At 42.2% G+C, this 12,065-nt stretch overlaps 1 protein-coding gene across 1 annotated transcript in view; it reads left to right on the top strand.

Annotated features, from left to right (window-relative positions):
• The window catches only part of LOC127584580 (protein transport protein Sec24B-like), a 31,757-nt gene extending 22,853 nt beyond the window's left edge, over window positions 1–8,904 (top strand). Inside the window, exons 12-18 of the mRNA XM_052041355.1 lie at window positions 209–384; window positions 1,360–1,512; window positions 1,716–1,820; window positions 3,665–3,757; window positions 4,993–5,096; window positions 7,484–7,586; window positions 8,899–8,904. Of these exons, the coding sequence (XP_051897315.1) occupies window positions 209–384; window positions 1,360–1,512; window positions 1,716–1,820; window positions 3,665–3,757; window positions 4,993–5,096; window positions 7,484–7,586; window positions 8,899–8,904 (740 nt within the window). The remainder of the gene's footprint in view (window positions 1–208; window positions 385–1,359; window positions 1,513–1,715; window positions 1,821–3,664; window positions 3,758–4,992; window positions 5,097–7,483; window positions 7,587–8,898) is intronic.
• Window positions 8,905–12,065: the final 3,161 nt, after the last annotated feature.

Here is a 12,065-nt window from a genome sequence, read left to right as displayed (position 1 = left end):
TCAGCTTAGGTAAATAATACCTCAAGGTTAATGTTACGAACATATATTTGATATGTAAAGAGATATCTTAATATTCAACTTTTTATTATAGCAGCTGAAAACCATAAAAACTGCACATTTCAGAGAGGTTACCAAGAATCTGAGGGTTAAAAGAAATTGTTTTGCACCTCCTCTTCTTTACAAGATCTTTCTCTGATTTTTCCCGCAGCAGTGGATCGTTCAGTGAGGCTGTCCCTCTCTCACACCAGGGACGAGTTGATCAAAGTTCTCACTGACATTCTTGTTGCCTATCGCACCTCACTGTGCAGTCCGCAGCAGAACATGCTCACCATCCCCCACACCCTGCTGCAGCTTCCGCTGTACGTCCTGGCCCTACTAAAGCAGGTGAGAGGCATAGAATAAGGAGAAGATCATTCAGCATTCAGTTGGATAAAAGCTTGCCCAAAATGGTTTGAAATTAAAGGGTGGTAGTGGAATGGTCAATTAATTTGTCCCATGAAGTCTGTTCCTTCCACAATCCATATTATTGTAGATTATGTCCTTTAGTCTATAACAAGGGAGTAAATAACAGTCCATTTCCATTCTGTGAGCTGTAACAATTTTGAACAAAACTCCATAATATTTATGTAGAGAGTCTGAAACTGAGTCTATCTTCAGATTTACTTTAGATTTCGACTCGGTTAGATTTGTTAAACAGGCTTCCCAGGGAGATGGTTGAGGCAGGCACTGGCAGTAAATTCATGCAGCAGCTGAATAATTTAAACAAACTGATAAAGCACAGTGAGGTATTGTTTCAATGCTGGCATTGGTCAGATAACTGACCAGATTTGTAAGTCTGAGCCTTCCTCTGTCTTTAATGTAACAGCATTGCTTTTGAACTCTGACCTGATAAATTCTGCACTAGTTGTGCGGATAATTGAGCCAAGTGTATCCATAGATCTCTGACCCTGTTCCTGCCATATATTTGTACAGAATTTAAATGACATTTACTGTACAAAATCTCTGGGAAACTTAGACTCAAACATAATGACATTTGGTGATTGTTTTGGTTGTAGAAATAATTCTGGTTTTAGTTTGTCTTGAGTTTGGACCAGCAAAATTTAATCTTAATTTATAATGAAATTTTATCCTAGTATAGGTGTTTGGATGTGTTCCTAAATTGAAATCATGAGACCTGACATTATCAGGGAGGGTGGTGGTGGAAAGAGGAGTTCCTCTCTTACATGGTGGAGACTTAGGTGTCTATTTAATATAGAGAATTGGGCATCACATGGCCAGATTTCCGGGTCTCCATGTAAAGATATATATCCTAACCTTTCTCCTAGAGATCCTTAAAATGCATTATAATTTGTCCTCCAGCCTGCATTCCACAGGAGTTTTGCTATGAGCCTGGATGAGCGGGTTTTCAGGATGTCTCAGCTAATGGAACAGCCGTTGAGTTTCGTGTTGCGAATGGTTTACCCAGATCTGTATCGGATTGATGATTACCTCAACAGGCAGACTGCTGACAATGTGAGTACTGTGATTACATAGTAAATGGTCTCTTGCTTCATTAGGTCCATGCTTACTCAGAGGGAGAGAGAGAGAGAGAGAGAGAGGGAGGGAGAGAGAGAGAGAGAGAGAGCAGGAAAGAGAGAGAGCGGGAGGGAGAAAGAAGTGGTGAGATTAGCAAACAGGGTGTCTGCTGTGTTTATTCTCTTTCTTTCTGCCAGCAGGTTTCTGTGGAAGTAGACACCGAGACAATAAAGAGGCCAGCCCTGATGCCACTCTCTGCAGAGAGTCTTACACTGGAAGGGGCCTTCCTAATTGACTGCGGTCATGTAAGTGTAAATGCCAACTGGAAACTTTTCAAGAGTAGAGAAAGAGAACCTATGTATATTTAGCCTCTTTAAAGGTCCCAGAAGCATTTTGTGTCATGGCCAACTCTGAAGTCCAATGAGGAGGCAACGTGGCACAAACAACTCCAAGCACACGAGAAGAGAACACCTTGCCTGTTAGAAAAGTGAAAGGGTCCTGAGAGTGGATAGCAATCCTGAGATGAGTCCCAGATGGGTTTGAATTGGAGATGATAAGATGCTTTCACATCTCAACAATGAATTTAAGACACATCACAGGTCTGGAAATATAATCTTGCCTTTTCCTGCTAGTAGTGGGCACGTAAACTTTTCTCACTGGGTTCAGTCTCCTCTGCTACTTGGTTTCTGTGCATCTGGGGGATTGGTGAGGGTTGGGGACTGAGGGCAAAAATCCATAACGCTGATACCACTGCAAGTATTGACCACCCCCCTCCAAACCTCTTGCTGTGTAGGCAATGTCAAAGGAATACTGTAATTGAAACTATGATTAGTGTACAACAACAGAAAAGAAAACAAACTTGCATTTCTATAGCAGCTTTTAATAGAACAGGATAAGTAGAATCTGGAGGAGCTTATGAGAGTGTGGGGAGAGCAAAAGATAGGAAACTTTTCAAGAGGGGAGAAAGAGAACCTATGTATATTTAGCCTCTTTAAAGGTCCCAAAAGCATTTTGTGTCTTAAAGATAGGATTGTTGTAGAAATGGTTGAACTGGATGCTTGATGGTCAGTGTGGACTCGGTGGACCAAGGGCCTGTTTGTGTGCTGCATGACTCCATAACTCTATGAAGTGCATTCCAGCTATTGAAGTGCATTTAAAGTTTGGTCACTGTTGTAAACTGTAAAATGTAGATGCTGATAAGTGTGTACTAACCTCCCACAAACAACAAAGAACAGGTAATCATTTTTGCTGTTGGTTAGGGAGTAGATATTGACCAGGTCACCAGGAAGAACTCTTTTATTTTTAGAGTCATAGAATGGAAACAGACCCTTCAGCCTATCTTGTCCATGCTAACCAAATTGTCAACTTGAACTGGTCCCATTTCCCAGTGTTAGCCCCATATCCATCTAAACCTTTCCTATCCACGTACCTGTCCAAATGTTTCTTAAACATTGAAATTGTACCCTTCTTTAACACTTCCTCTGGCAGCTTGTTCCATATACTCACCGCCCTCTGTGTGGAAAACATTGCCTCTCAGATCCCTTTTAAATCTTTCTCCTCTCACCTTAAACCTACGACCCCCAGTTTTAGACTCCCCTACTTGGAAAAAGAGTGTGACTGTTCACCTTATCTATGCCCCTCATGATTTTATAAACCTCTATAAGGTCACCCCTCAGCCTCCTACACTCCAGGGAAAAAAGTCCCAGGTTATCCAGCCTCTCCTTCTTTGAGCAATGCCATGGGATCTGTTAAAGAGAAGATCCATGGCTTATTGCTGCTTCTGGAAGATCGAGAGACAACTTCATCAGTTTCACCCTGGTTTATATGCTCTGGACTCCACAGTGGGAACTTGAACAACAACCTTCTCACACAGAGGTGAGACTGCAGCCAATGAAGCCATAGCTGATACTGTAGCTAAAAGGGTCAGAAATGTAATGATCTTGTGGACTTCCCAGTATCTGGGCCTTCCGTTTTCTATCCACCCACACCACCCAGCGTTGAGCGAGTGAAGCTCTAAAGTTTCAAAAAAGTCTAACAGTATTTAAGTTGGATAGACAGTGCTGCTGGATAGATCATGTAATGTTGTGTCTTTGTTGATGGCTGCGACCATGCAGTGAATGGGTGAGCAGGACTATGCTGTGTTCCTCAGGTTCTGTACATCTGGGTCGCCAGACACTGCAACACTGGTTTCCTTGGCGATGTACTGGGTGTGACCAGTTATACCTCACTGCCTGGCACTCTGGTAAGTCCTGTATCTTTGTTGCCACTCTCTTTACTTCTGAGCAGGTTTTTAAGGAACCCTTTATTATTGAATTTGGCTCAAGTCTCATTATGCAAAAGGATATAGAAACATGGGAGAAAGTGCAAAAAAGATCTACAGGTGTGATAGGAGAAACGAAAAGTTCAAACTTCCAGGAAAGACCGAACAGACAGGGCACCTTCCTTCAGGATAGGAAAAGCTAGAGGTTTTTAAATTTGTGAAAGGATTTGATGGGTAGATGTAGAAAGTTGTTTCCACTTGTCGGGAAAACTAAAATCAGAAGCCATAAATACAAGAGGGATTAAGAGTAGGGATTTCAGAATAAACGTTTTACCCCAGAGAGAGAGGAGAATATGGAACACTCTCCCACAGGGAGTGTTTGAACTAGATAATCACTATTCTACCTATTAATAAAACTAGAAAATGCTGGAAACACACATCAGGTCAGGCAGCATCTGTGAAAAGAGAAACAGAGTCACTACTTCAGGATAAAGACCTGATTTCCAGTGTTTTTTTACATCAGATTGCACGTTGATTTTCTTCCGCCCTTTAATATTTTTCTTTAGATGTTTGTCAAAATCTCTCACAATTTTTGGGGCTGTCTTGTCTTCTCCAACAAATTGTGGAAATGTATTCCATTGCAGCAGCAAATTAAATCTTCAGGACTTTTTATGCTTTAATCCCAGCTACTCGTACAGTATCAATTCCATGACTACTGCAAATAATTCTCTATTTAATCTCCCAATCATTTCATAATTTGAGCACTTGACTTAGATTCCCACTTGACTTCTCTGCTCTGATGAATACATCTCTCCCGTTTAAAGTCTCTCATGACAGTGTAACCCACTAGCTGGGATCTTTACTCTGAGCACATGCTGTCCATTTTTCATTAGTATCAACATCACAGGGTGTCCTTTTTCCAAAAGTCACCCATGTCATGTATTGGAGGTTTGGTTATCCTGTTGTTGCTAAAATCCTCTACCCCTCTTTCCCATTCATTTCCTAAAGTAGTTTGTAGTACAGTGAACCAGTTTTCTGTGCCTGGAACTTCTGAAGAGCTGCCCTTGCTTTGCCGTTGTGGCTTTGTCAGAGTGAGAAACTTCGAAATCTGCCTGTGTAGCAGAATCACTTCCAATGTAATTCCAAGCCTGTGTGTTTGGGTGAACATGAGGAAACCCCATGCAAATGCAAGTGTCAATACCTTTGCTGTGTTTCAGACCTTGCTGCCCATTTTGGAAAATCCAACTTCTAAACTCATCCACATGTTGCTGGAATCCTTAAGGAAGGAGAGACTTTACCATGCACCTTGCTTCATCATCAAGTGAGTATAAGTTTTTACAAAATTTCATTGAAAATCTTTGGACTGTATATCACTTACACTCTTTTGTCACTTTAAACTACTTTATTTACAGTATTGGTGAACTGATCAGAGCATGAAAACGTGCTTCCAACAGGAAAATGTTCACACACATTGTCAGATTTGGTTGATATTAAAGGTTTTTTTTATCATTATGTGTTTATAGGTTTGAGAAATGGAGCTGAGAGTGGACAAGTGCTTGCTCTCACTGCCATCCCACTGTTTCACACCTATATTTAAATAGCCCAAGCCTACAAAGACACCATTGACACATTCCTGCAATTCCCCAAATTATGGAGCTACAGATTATGGGGAGAGGGAGGGAGGGAGGGAGAGAGTGAGTGAGTGAGTGAGAGAGAGAGAGAGAGAGAGAGAGAGAGGGAGGGAGGGAGGGAGGGGGAGAGAGAGAGAGAGAGAGAGAGAGAGAGAGAGAGAGAGAGAGAGAGAGAGAGAGAGAGAGAGATTTGTTGCTCTGCAGCTCAAAGATATTGGACGTTGCTAATGCAGTTGGATGTATCTGTTCAGAATAGACTGTCAGTGGTTCTACTGAAAGAAATCTGGCAGCAATTCCTGGCAACATTTTTAAGTTCACTCACTGTGGGTGAGCAACCAGTAATAACAGAAGCTAACTGAAATCCAAGACTATCCAGTTGCAAATCTGGATTACTCATAGTTTGTGAGTAATGGCCTGTTTCTTTGCTGTCAATTCAGGGTAGTTCAATATATTTAGGACTCCCTTGTTCATAGCAAGCTTCTAATAAATGACAATAATAATAGCGGTAAGATCATCTCTTTAGGTGTTGGCAGGGAAATCAACATTGACCAAGACACAGGGAGAACTCCATGTCCCTCCGTTGAATAGTGCGTTGGTATCTTTTATGTCTTCCTGACTAGGGGTGATAGTACAGCACTCCCCGAATACTACACTAAAGTATCTGCCTAGATTTTCCTGCTCAATTTTCTGGAAAAGATCTGGAACCCATAGGATTGTGCTATCCACAAAGGCACAGTACGTGGAATCTCCGTCTGTGACAGAACCAAGCACACAAACCTGATGGACACACTGGGTGACCAAACCTTAGGTCCTTTTACACTTGTGGTAGCTAATCTTGGAAGCATAGCAAATAGTGAGGAGGGTAGTAAGAGATATCAGCAGGACATAGACTGGAAAATTGGCAGATTGAGCAGACTGAGAAATGTGACACGATACATATTGGTAGGAAAGCATGAAGAGAGCCGATTATAACATACATGGCACAGTTTTAACCAGGGTGAGGTAACTTTGGGATCGAACAGATACAAATGACCGATGCTATCAAGACAAGTTGATTATATTGGTATTGGGATCATATGGAAGCCTAGGCTTTATAGAGATCAAAAGCAAGGAAGTGAAATGCAATCTTTATCAGCCCCAGGTAGATAATTTTCAGTTCTAGCCTTGGGGAGAGTGCAGAGGAAACCTACCAGTATGATTGCAGTGATGAGGAACCTCAGTTACGTTACAATGAGCTTTATTTTTAAAACTCTTCTCCTTAATACACTTACGAGGAAGTTAGATGAAAGCATAAGAGTTGGAGCAGTCAGCTGTGCTGATGCAATGAGATGATGTAGGTTTGAAAGGGATGGTAAATGTCGGCTTTGGCCAGTTGGGAAAAATGGTACTACTGTAAATTTGGTTGGGTCATCAGACATCAATGGGCAATATAGTAATATCTGAGGATGCACTTAGAGATCTTGGTACCACTGACTTCAATGTGTAGCAGCTACAATTAGTTAAGTGCAAGTTATGGAGTACAAATATTATCCCTTTACATTTGGATGTAGAGAGACTGGGGAAGGTCTGATTGTACTTTAGAAGGGGAGATAGAAGAGAAGTGTTTAAAACTATGAAGGGTAAATTAGTACAAACCATTCCCATTGGTTGAGGTGTAGGTAACCAAAAGTCACAGATTTATGATGATTGACAACAGAATCAAAGAGAAGATGAGGAGAATTTTCTTTTACTAGTAAACTTTTGTGATCTGTTGTGCACTGCTGATGCATGGTGAAAGCAGATTCAGCGGTAAACTGTAAGAATAAGTTTCAAGCAATATGGGGAAAGAGCAGGAGAGTGGGACTCATCCACTAACTTTATCAAAGAACCAGCATTAGCACAGATGAGCTAAATGACAACAAACCATGCATTTTTATGGTGTTTCTAACAACAAGATGTCACATGCTTCATGCAAGTGATGAAAAGACTGTCGGGTTCAGTGATGGAGCACTCTGAAATGTTGATGATCATACATGGGAGTCTTTCACAATACAGGGATCAATGCCTTGGATTGATTCTGTTGGCTTTTACTTGGCAGGGATGACAGTTCGTCACGGTCCATATTCATCAAGTATCTGATCAATAACCGCACAGAATCAGCAATGTCCTACTATGAATTTCTGCTTCACCTGAAGGAGCAGGTATGAAAGCAACCACCTTAATGGCTCCAGAGATGACTGGTTCACCTGTGGCAGTCCCCTGAAGTAACAAAGGCTCCTAAACAAAAATTTCTTTCTTTCATTTGAAGCTCTCGGTTTGTATTTTAATCATGAAGGTTTTGAAATGAAATGGAAAACACTTACAGGGATTTTCTTAGCATCTGTGTGTAAAACCAAGTTAACCTTCACCTGATTGGGGAGTTACGTAAATGAAGCAAGGATGGGACAGGACGTTAGGCATGAAACCCCACCCCTAACCCCAGTACACTTGGAATGTTTGCAGTTCATGGTGTGTATCTTTAGAAGTTAGAATGAACTGAATAATCTATTTACGGTCATGCAGCCCGTTCAGGATGGAGGTGATTGGACAATCAACCTATCTATTAAACCTGTTGATCCAACCTGCAGAAAGGATGGATCTTATGCGCTCTGTTTGTAACTTGTAACTGTCTGTTCACTGAAGAAATAATCTGATTAAACTGCAGTCACTCTGCCATAGATTTAGTCATAAACTCTGTTAAAATAATCTCTGCTGTAAAGCAGACCCAGCCTACTGTTTGCTGTAGAATTCTGTTTGTTATTCGTACTGAGCTAGAATATGTGCTGTTTGCTGTAAATTAGATATGTTCGCTATGTCTGGTATAAAGGTTGTCTTACCATCTGACAGAATACAATATACCAGTTGACACTATGGCTTCAATACCCATTTATAATCAGTTGTTCCTGTATTCTGACATACAGAGATCACAGAGTGTACCAGATGGACACTCCAATGTAAAAAAGATATTATAACCAGGGAAAGGATACAGCACAGATTCTGCTCAACAGTTCCGGGAATAAGACTTTGTTAACACAATTATATGTTTAAGATAATCATGCAAGTTGTTTTGGGATGTTATGAGGATATGAAAACACCAGATAATTGGAAGATCTCTCTGGAATTATGTGGAAAATCCTGGATAATTTCTGACCTTTTCTCCGGAACATGAAGGATGAACAAAGGTCTAAGAGAGCATTTGAAAATCATGAAAAAATATTGAAAGGGTAAATAAAAAAGATACATTTATATAATACCATTCATGACCTTAGGATACCCAAAGTGCTTTACAGCCAGTGCGGTACTTATTGGTGTGTAGTAATACAGGGAAGATGGCAGACAATTTATGCACAGCCAACTCCTATAAATAATGGCAGGGTAATGACTGCATGATGTGTAATACTAGTGTCAAAGGATCAACAAGTATTGGTTGGATCACTAGGTTTAACTCCTTTGTTCTTTTATTATTTCCATTAGGTCTAATGTATCCATGGACAGAGCAGATGAGACCAGTGTTTAGAGTCTGAAAGGTGGCACCTTTGCCAACGCTGCAGCCTCTAAGTACTGCATTGGAGTGTTAGACTAGATTGTTGTGGTAAGGCCTTTGGAGTGGGACTTGACCCCCACAACCTCTGACTCACAGTTGAGAGTGTTATCCACTGAGCCAAAGGCAATGCTAAGTGCTTGCGGAAGTTTAGTGACAGATTTTTTTCCCACTGGTTGGCAAGTCAGCATCTGGGGACTATCACTGGAATAAAAAAGGGAAGTTAGAGAAACAGTTTCCAAGACACATCCACACATGCCCTCTCTCCCCTCTCCACTCTTGCCCCTCCCCTACCTGGCTCGATTTACCCGTTATCCAACACACCACTCCTCCAAGTCCACCAATCCCCTCTGGCCTCTGTCTCACCCCTCCCCTTCTCCACTTTATACTGGCAATCTCCCCTCTCCACCCTCAGTCCTGATGCAGGGTTTCAACCCGAAATGTCAACAATTCCTTTCCCCCCGCAGATACTGCTCGACCCGCTGAGTTCCTCCAGCAGATTGTTTGTTCTTCTGGGTTCCAGCATCTGCAGTCTCTTGTGTCTACGCATCCACACACACAGTTATCAGTAAAGTCAAAACTTTCAGCACCCTTGACAGAGCACAGATTAAACCTAACTTGCAATATTAGAGAGACATAATTCATTACAAAGGTTAGTTTTGAGGTCATTTGAGGATGTAGGATGCAATGAGGGAGTTACAGAGGGCAGAGCTGCCGCCTGTAAGAAGTATTGAAAGCAGGCCAGTGTCGGAGCATTAGAAGGCACAGGCTTGGGATGTGGGAAAGGAAGGGATAAGCTGGGTTTGGGTGGGGTAGTTGATTGAATTCTTGCTTCTAAGGGCGGAGGCTTGTGCTTATATAAATGGATTATAAAAAACTAAGTCACTCTTTGATGCAAATGCAAGGAACTTCCTAGTTGTTCTGCCCTCCATTGCTTCCCCCAGCCTTTGACCATTCAAATTATTGGTGCTTTAGAACTTTCTTGTGCTGATAACATGGAAATATCTATGCAAATCTCTTCAGTGTGTTTCTTCACTTTTCTATTTGGTGCAGTAGTTGTTACTGGACCAGCAGCCTGCTGGCAATTCAGAGATAGAAACTCACATCCCACCTTGGCCCTCATGACCTGCCCCACCTCCTTCCCATTATTCCATGGTCTACTGTCCGCTCCTTCCGGATTCCTCCTCCTTCAGCCCTTTGCCTCTTCTACCTATCACTTGTCAGCTTCTTACATCAGTCCCTTTCATCCCCCCTCCCCCACCCACCTACCTCTCACCTGGACTCACCAGTCACCTGCCAGCCTGTGCTCCTCCCCTGACCAGCTTATTCTGGCTCCTGCCCTCTTCCTTCCCAGTCTCGATGAAGGGGCTCGACCGAAATGTAGACTGTTTATTTCCCTCCATAGATGCTGCCTGACCTGCTGAGTTCCTCCAGCGTTTTGTGCATGTTGCTCCAGGTTCCAGCATCTGCAGAATCTCTTGTGTCTCTGGAATATAATTGCAGGTTTTCCAAAACCAAGTCAGAGTGTGAGGAGGAAACAAATATACAGAATTATTAACGGTGACCACATAACTCCCAGATTGATACATAAAGCTTATCTGGTTCTTTACTGCTCTTCAGAGAGAAAATCTGCCTGTTTTACCCAATCTGGTCAATATGTGACTCCAGCCCTGCAGTACAGTGGTTGACTGAAGTGCTCTAGGAAGCCACTCATATGGGCAGGCACAGTAGTGTAGCGGTTAGCATAATGCTTTACAGCGCCAACGACCTGGGTTCAATTCCGGCCGCTGTCTGTAAGGAGTTTGTACGTTCTCCCCGTGTCAGCGTGAGCTTCCTCCGGGTGCTCCGGTTTCCTCCCACATTCCAAAGACGTACGGGTTAGGAAGTTTTGGGCATGCTGTGTTGGCGCCGGAAGCGTGGCGACACTTGCGTTCTGTCCCCAGAACACTCTACACAAAAGATGCATTTCACTGTGTGTTTCGATGTACCTGTGACTAATAAAGATATCTCATCATCTCACCTCATTTGTGTTATAACCACTACATTAAAGCAGTTGGACTGTAGCAGTTCAAGAAGGGGCTCAACAACATCTTCTCATGAGGCAATAAATATTGGCCTGGCCACTGACACTCAAAACGAAGACATAAAAACAGTTTTCAATGTCAACAAAAATAAATTGACCAGTCCCTTAACTCATTTGCTTCTGACTTGCCTATGGATGAGGAACTCTATCAAAAGCAGTTGTTGATAGGTACATCCTCAGGTTTACAGAGAGCCCTTTTGTCTTTAAGTCTATGCATCAAAAACTTGCCCAGTTGGGCCCAATGGCCTGTTTTATGTGCTATTAGGGGACGATCCAAGCCTTGAACACACAATGGAGGCTGGCAGTGAGGAAGTGCTACATTATAGGAGATAAAGTCCTTTCAAGTAAGATATTGAATTGAGAATTTAATTGTTCAGGTGGAGGTGAAAAGATTCCATGGCGCTATTTGATGCAACGTGGAGAGTTATCCCCATCATGGTTGGTATTTATTCCCAAACTAAACATAATAACTGTTTTTACAGCATTGGTGTTTGTGGGACATGGTTGGATGATACATCAGATTAGTGCCCCAACAGGAAAACTGAACTGGGGATAATAGAGGGCTATTGCATTTAAACAGCGCCTGGATATGCACTTGAAATGCCACAAGCTACAATGCTCCAGACCAGTAGCTGGGAAGTAACTCTAAGCTGAATACATTTCAGCTGGCACAGACACAGTGGGCCAAATGGCCTCCTTTCATGCTGTAAATTTTGATGATTCTGAGAGGGATGATGCACTTACTGCAGCTTTGGATCGAGAAAACTATTTTAGCTAATTCATAATATTACTTTACTGAGGTGATAATCCTCATGAGTTCTGGTTCAGGATCTTGACTTGAAACCTTGACCATCCCTCTGCTTCCAGATGACAGACCTGCTGAGTTCCTCCAGCAGTTTTTTAAAGTTCTCATGCAAGTATTTCCTTGTTGTGTTGCTTAACTGCTGCCTGTGTGTGGCGCTGTAGCCCACATCTGCGGTATGAATCTCTTGCTCTCAGTGTCCTATAGAATCCTAG

Source organism: Pristis pectinata, chromosome 30 (assembly GCF_009764475.1).
Source record: "Pristis pectinata isolate sPriPec2 chromosome 30, sPriPec2.1.pri, whole genome shotgun sequence".
In the NCBI taxonomy this organism is placed as follows: Eukaryota; Metazoa; Chordata; class Chondrichthyes; order Rhinopristiformes; family Pristidae; genus Pristis; species Pristis pectinata.
The sequence above is the reverse complement of the archived record's forward strand: the minus strand, read 5'-3'. Positions and strand labels throughout refer to the sequence as shown.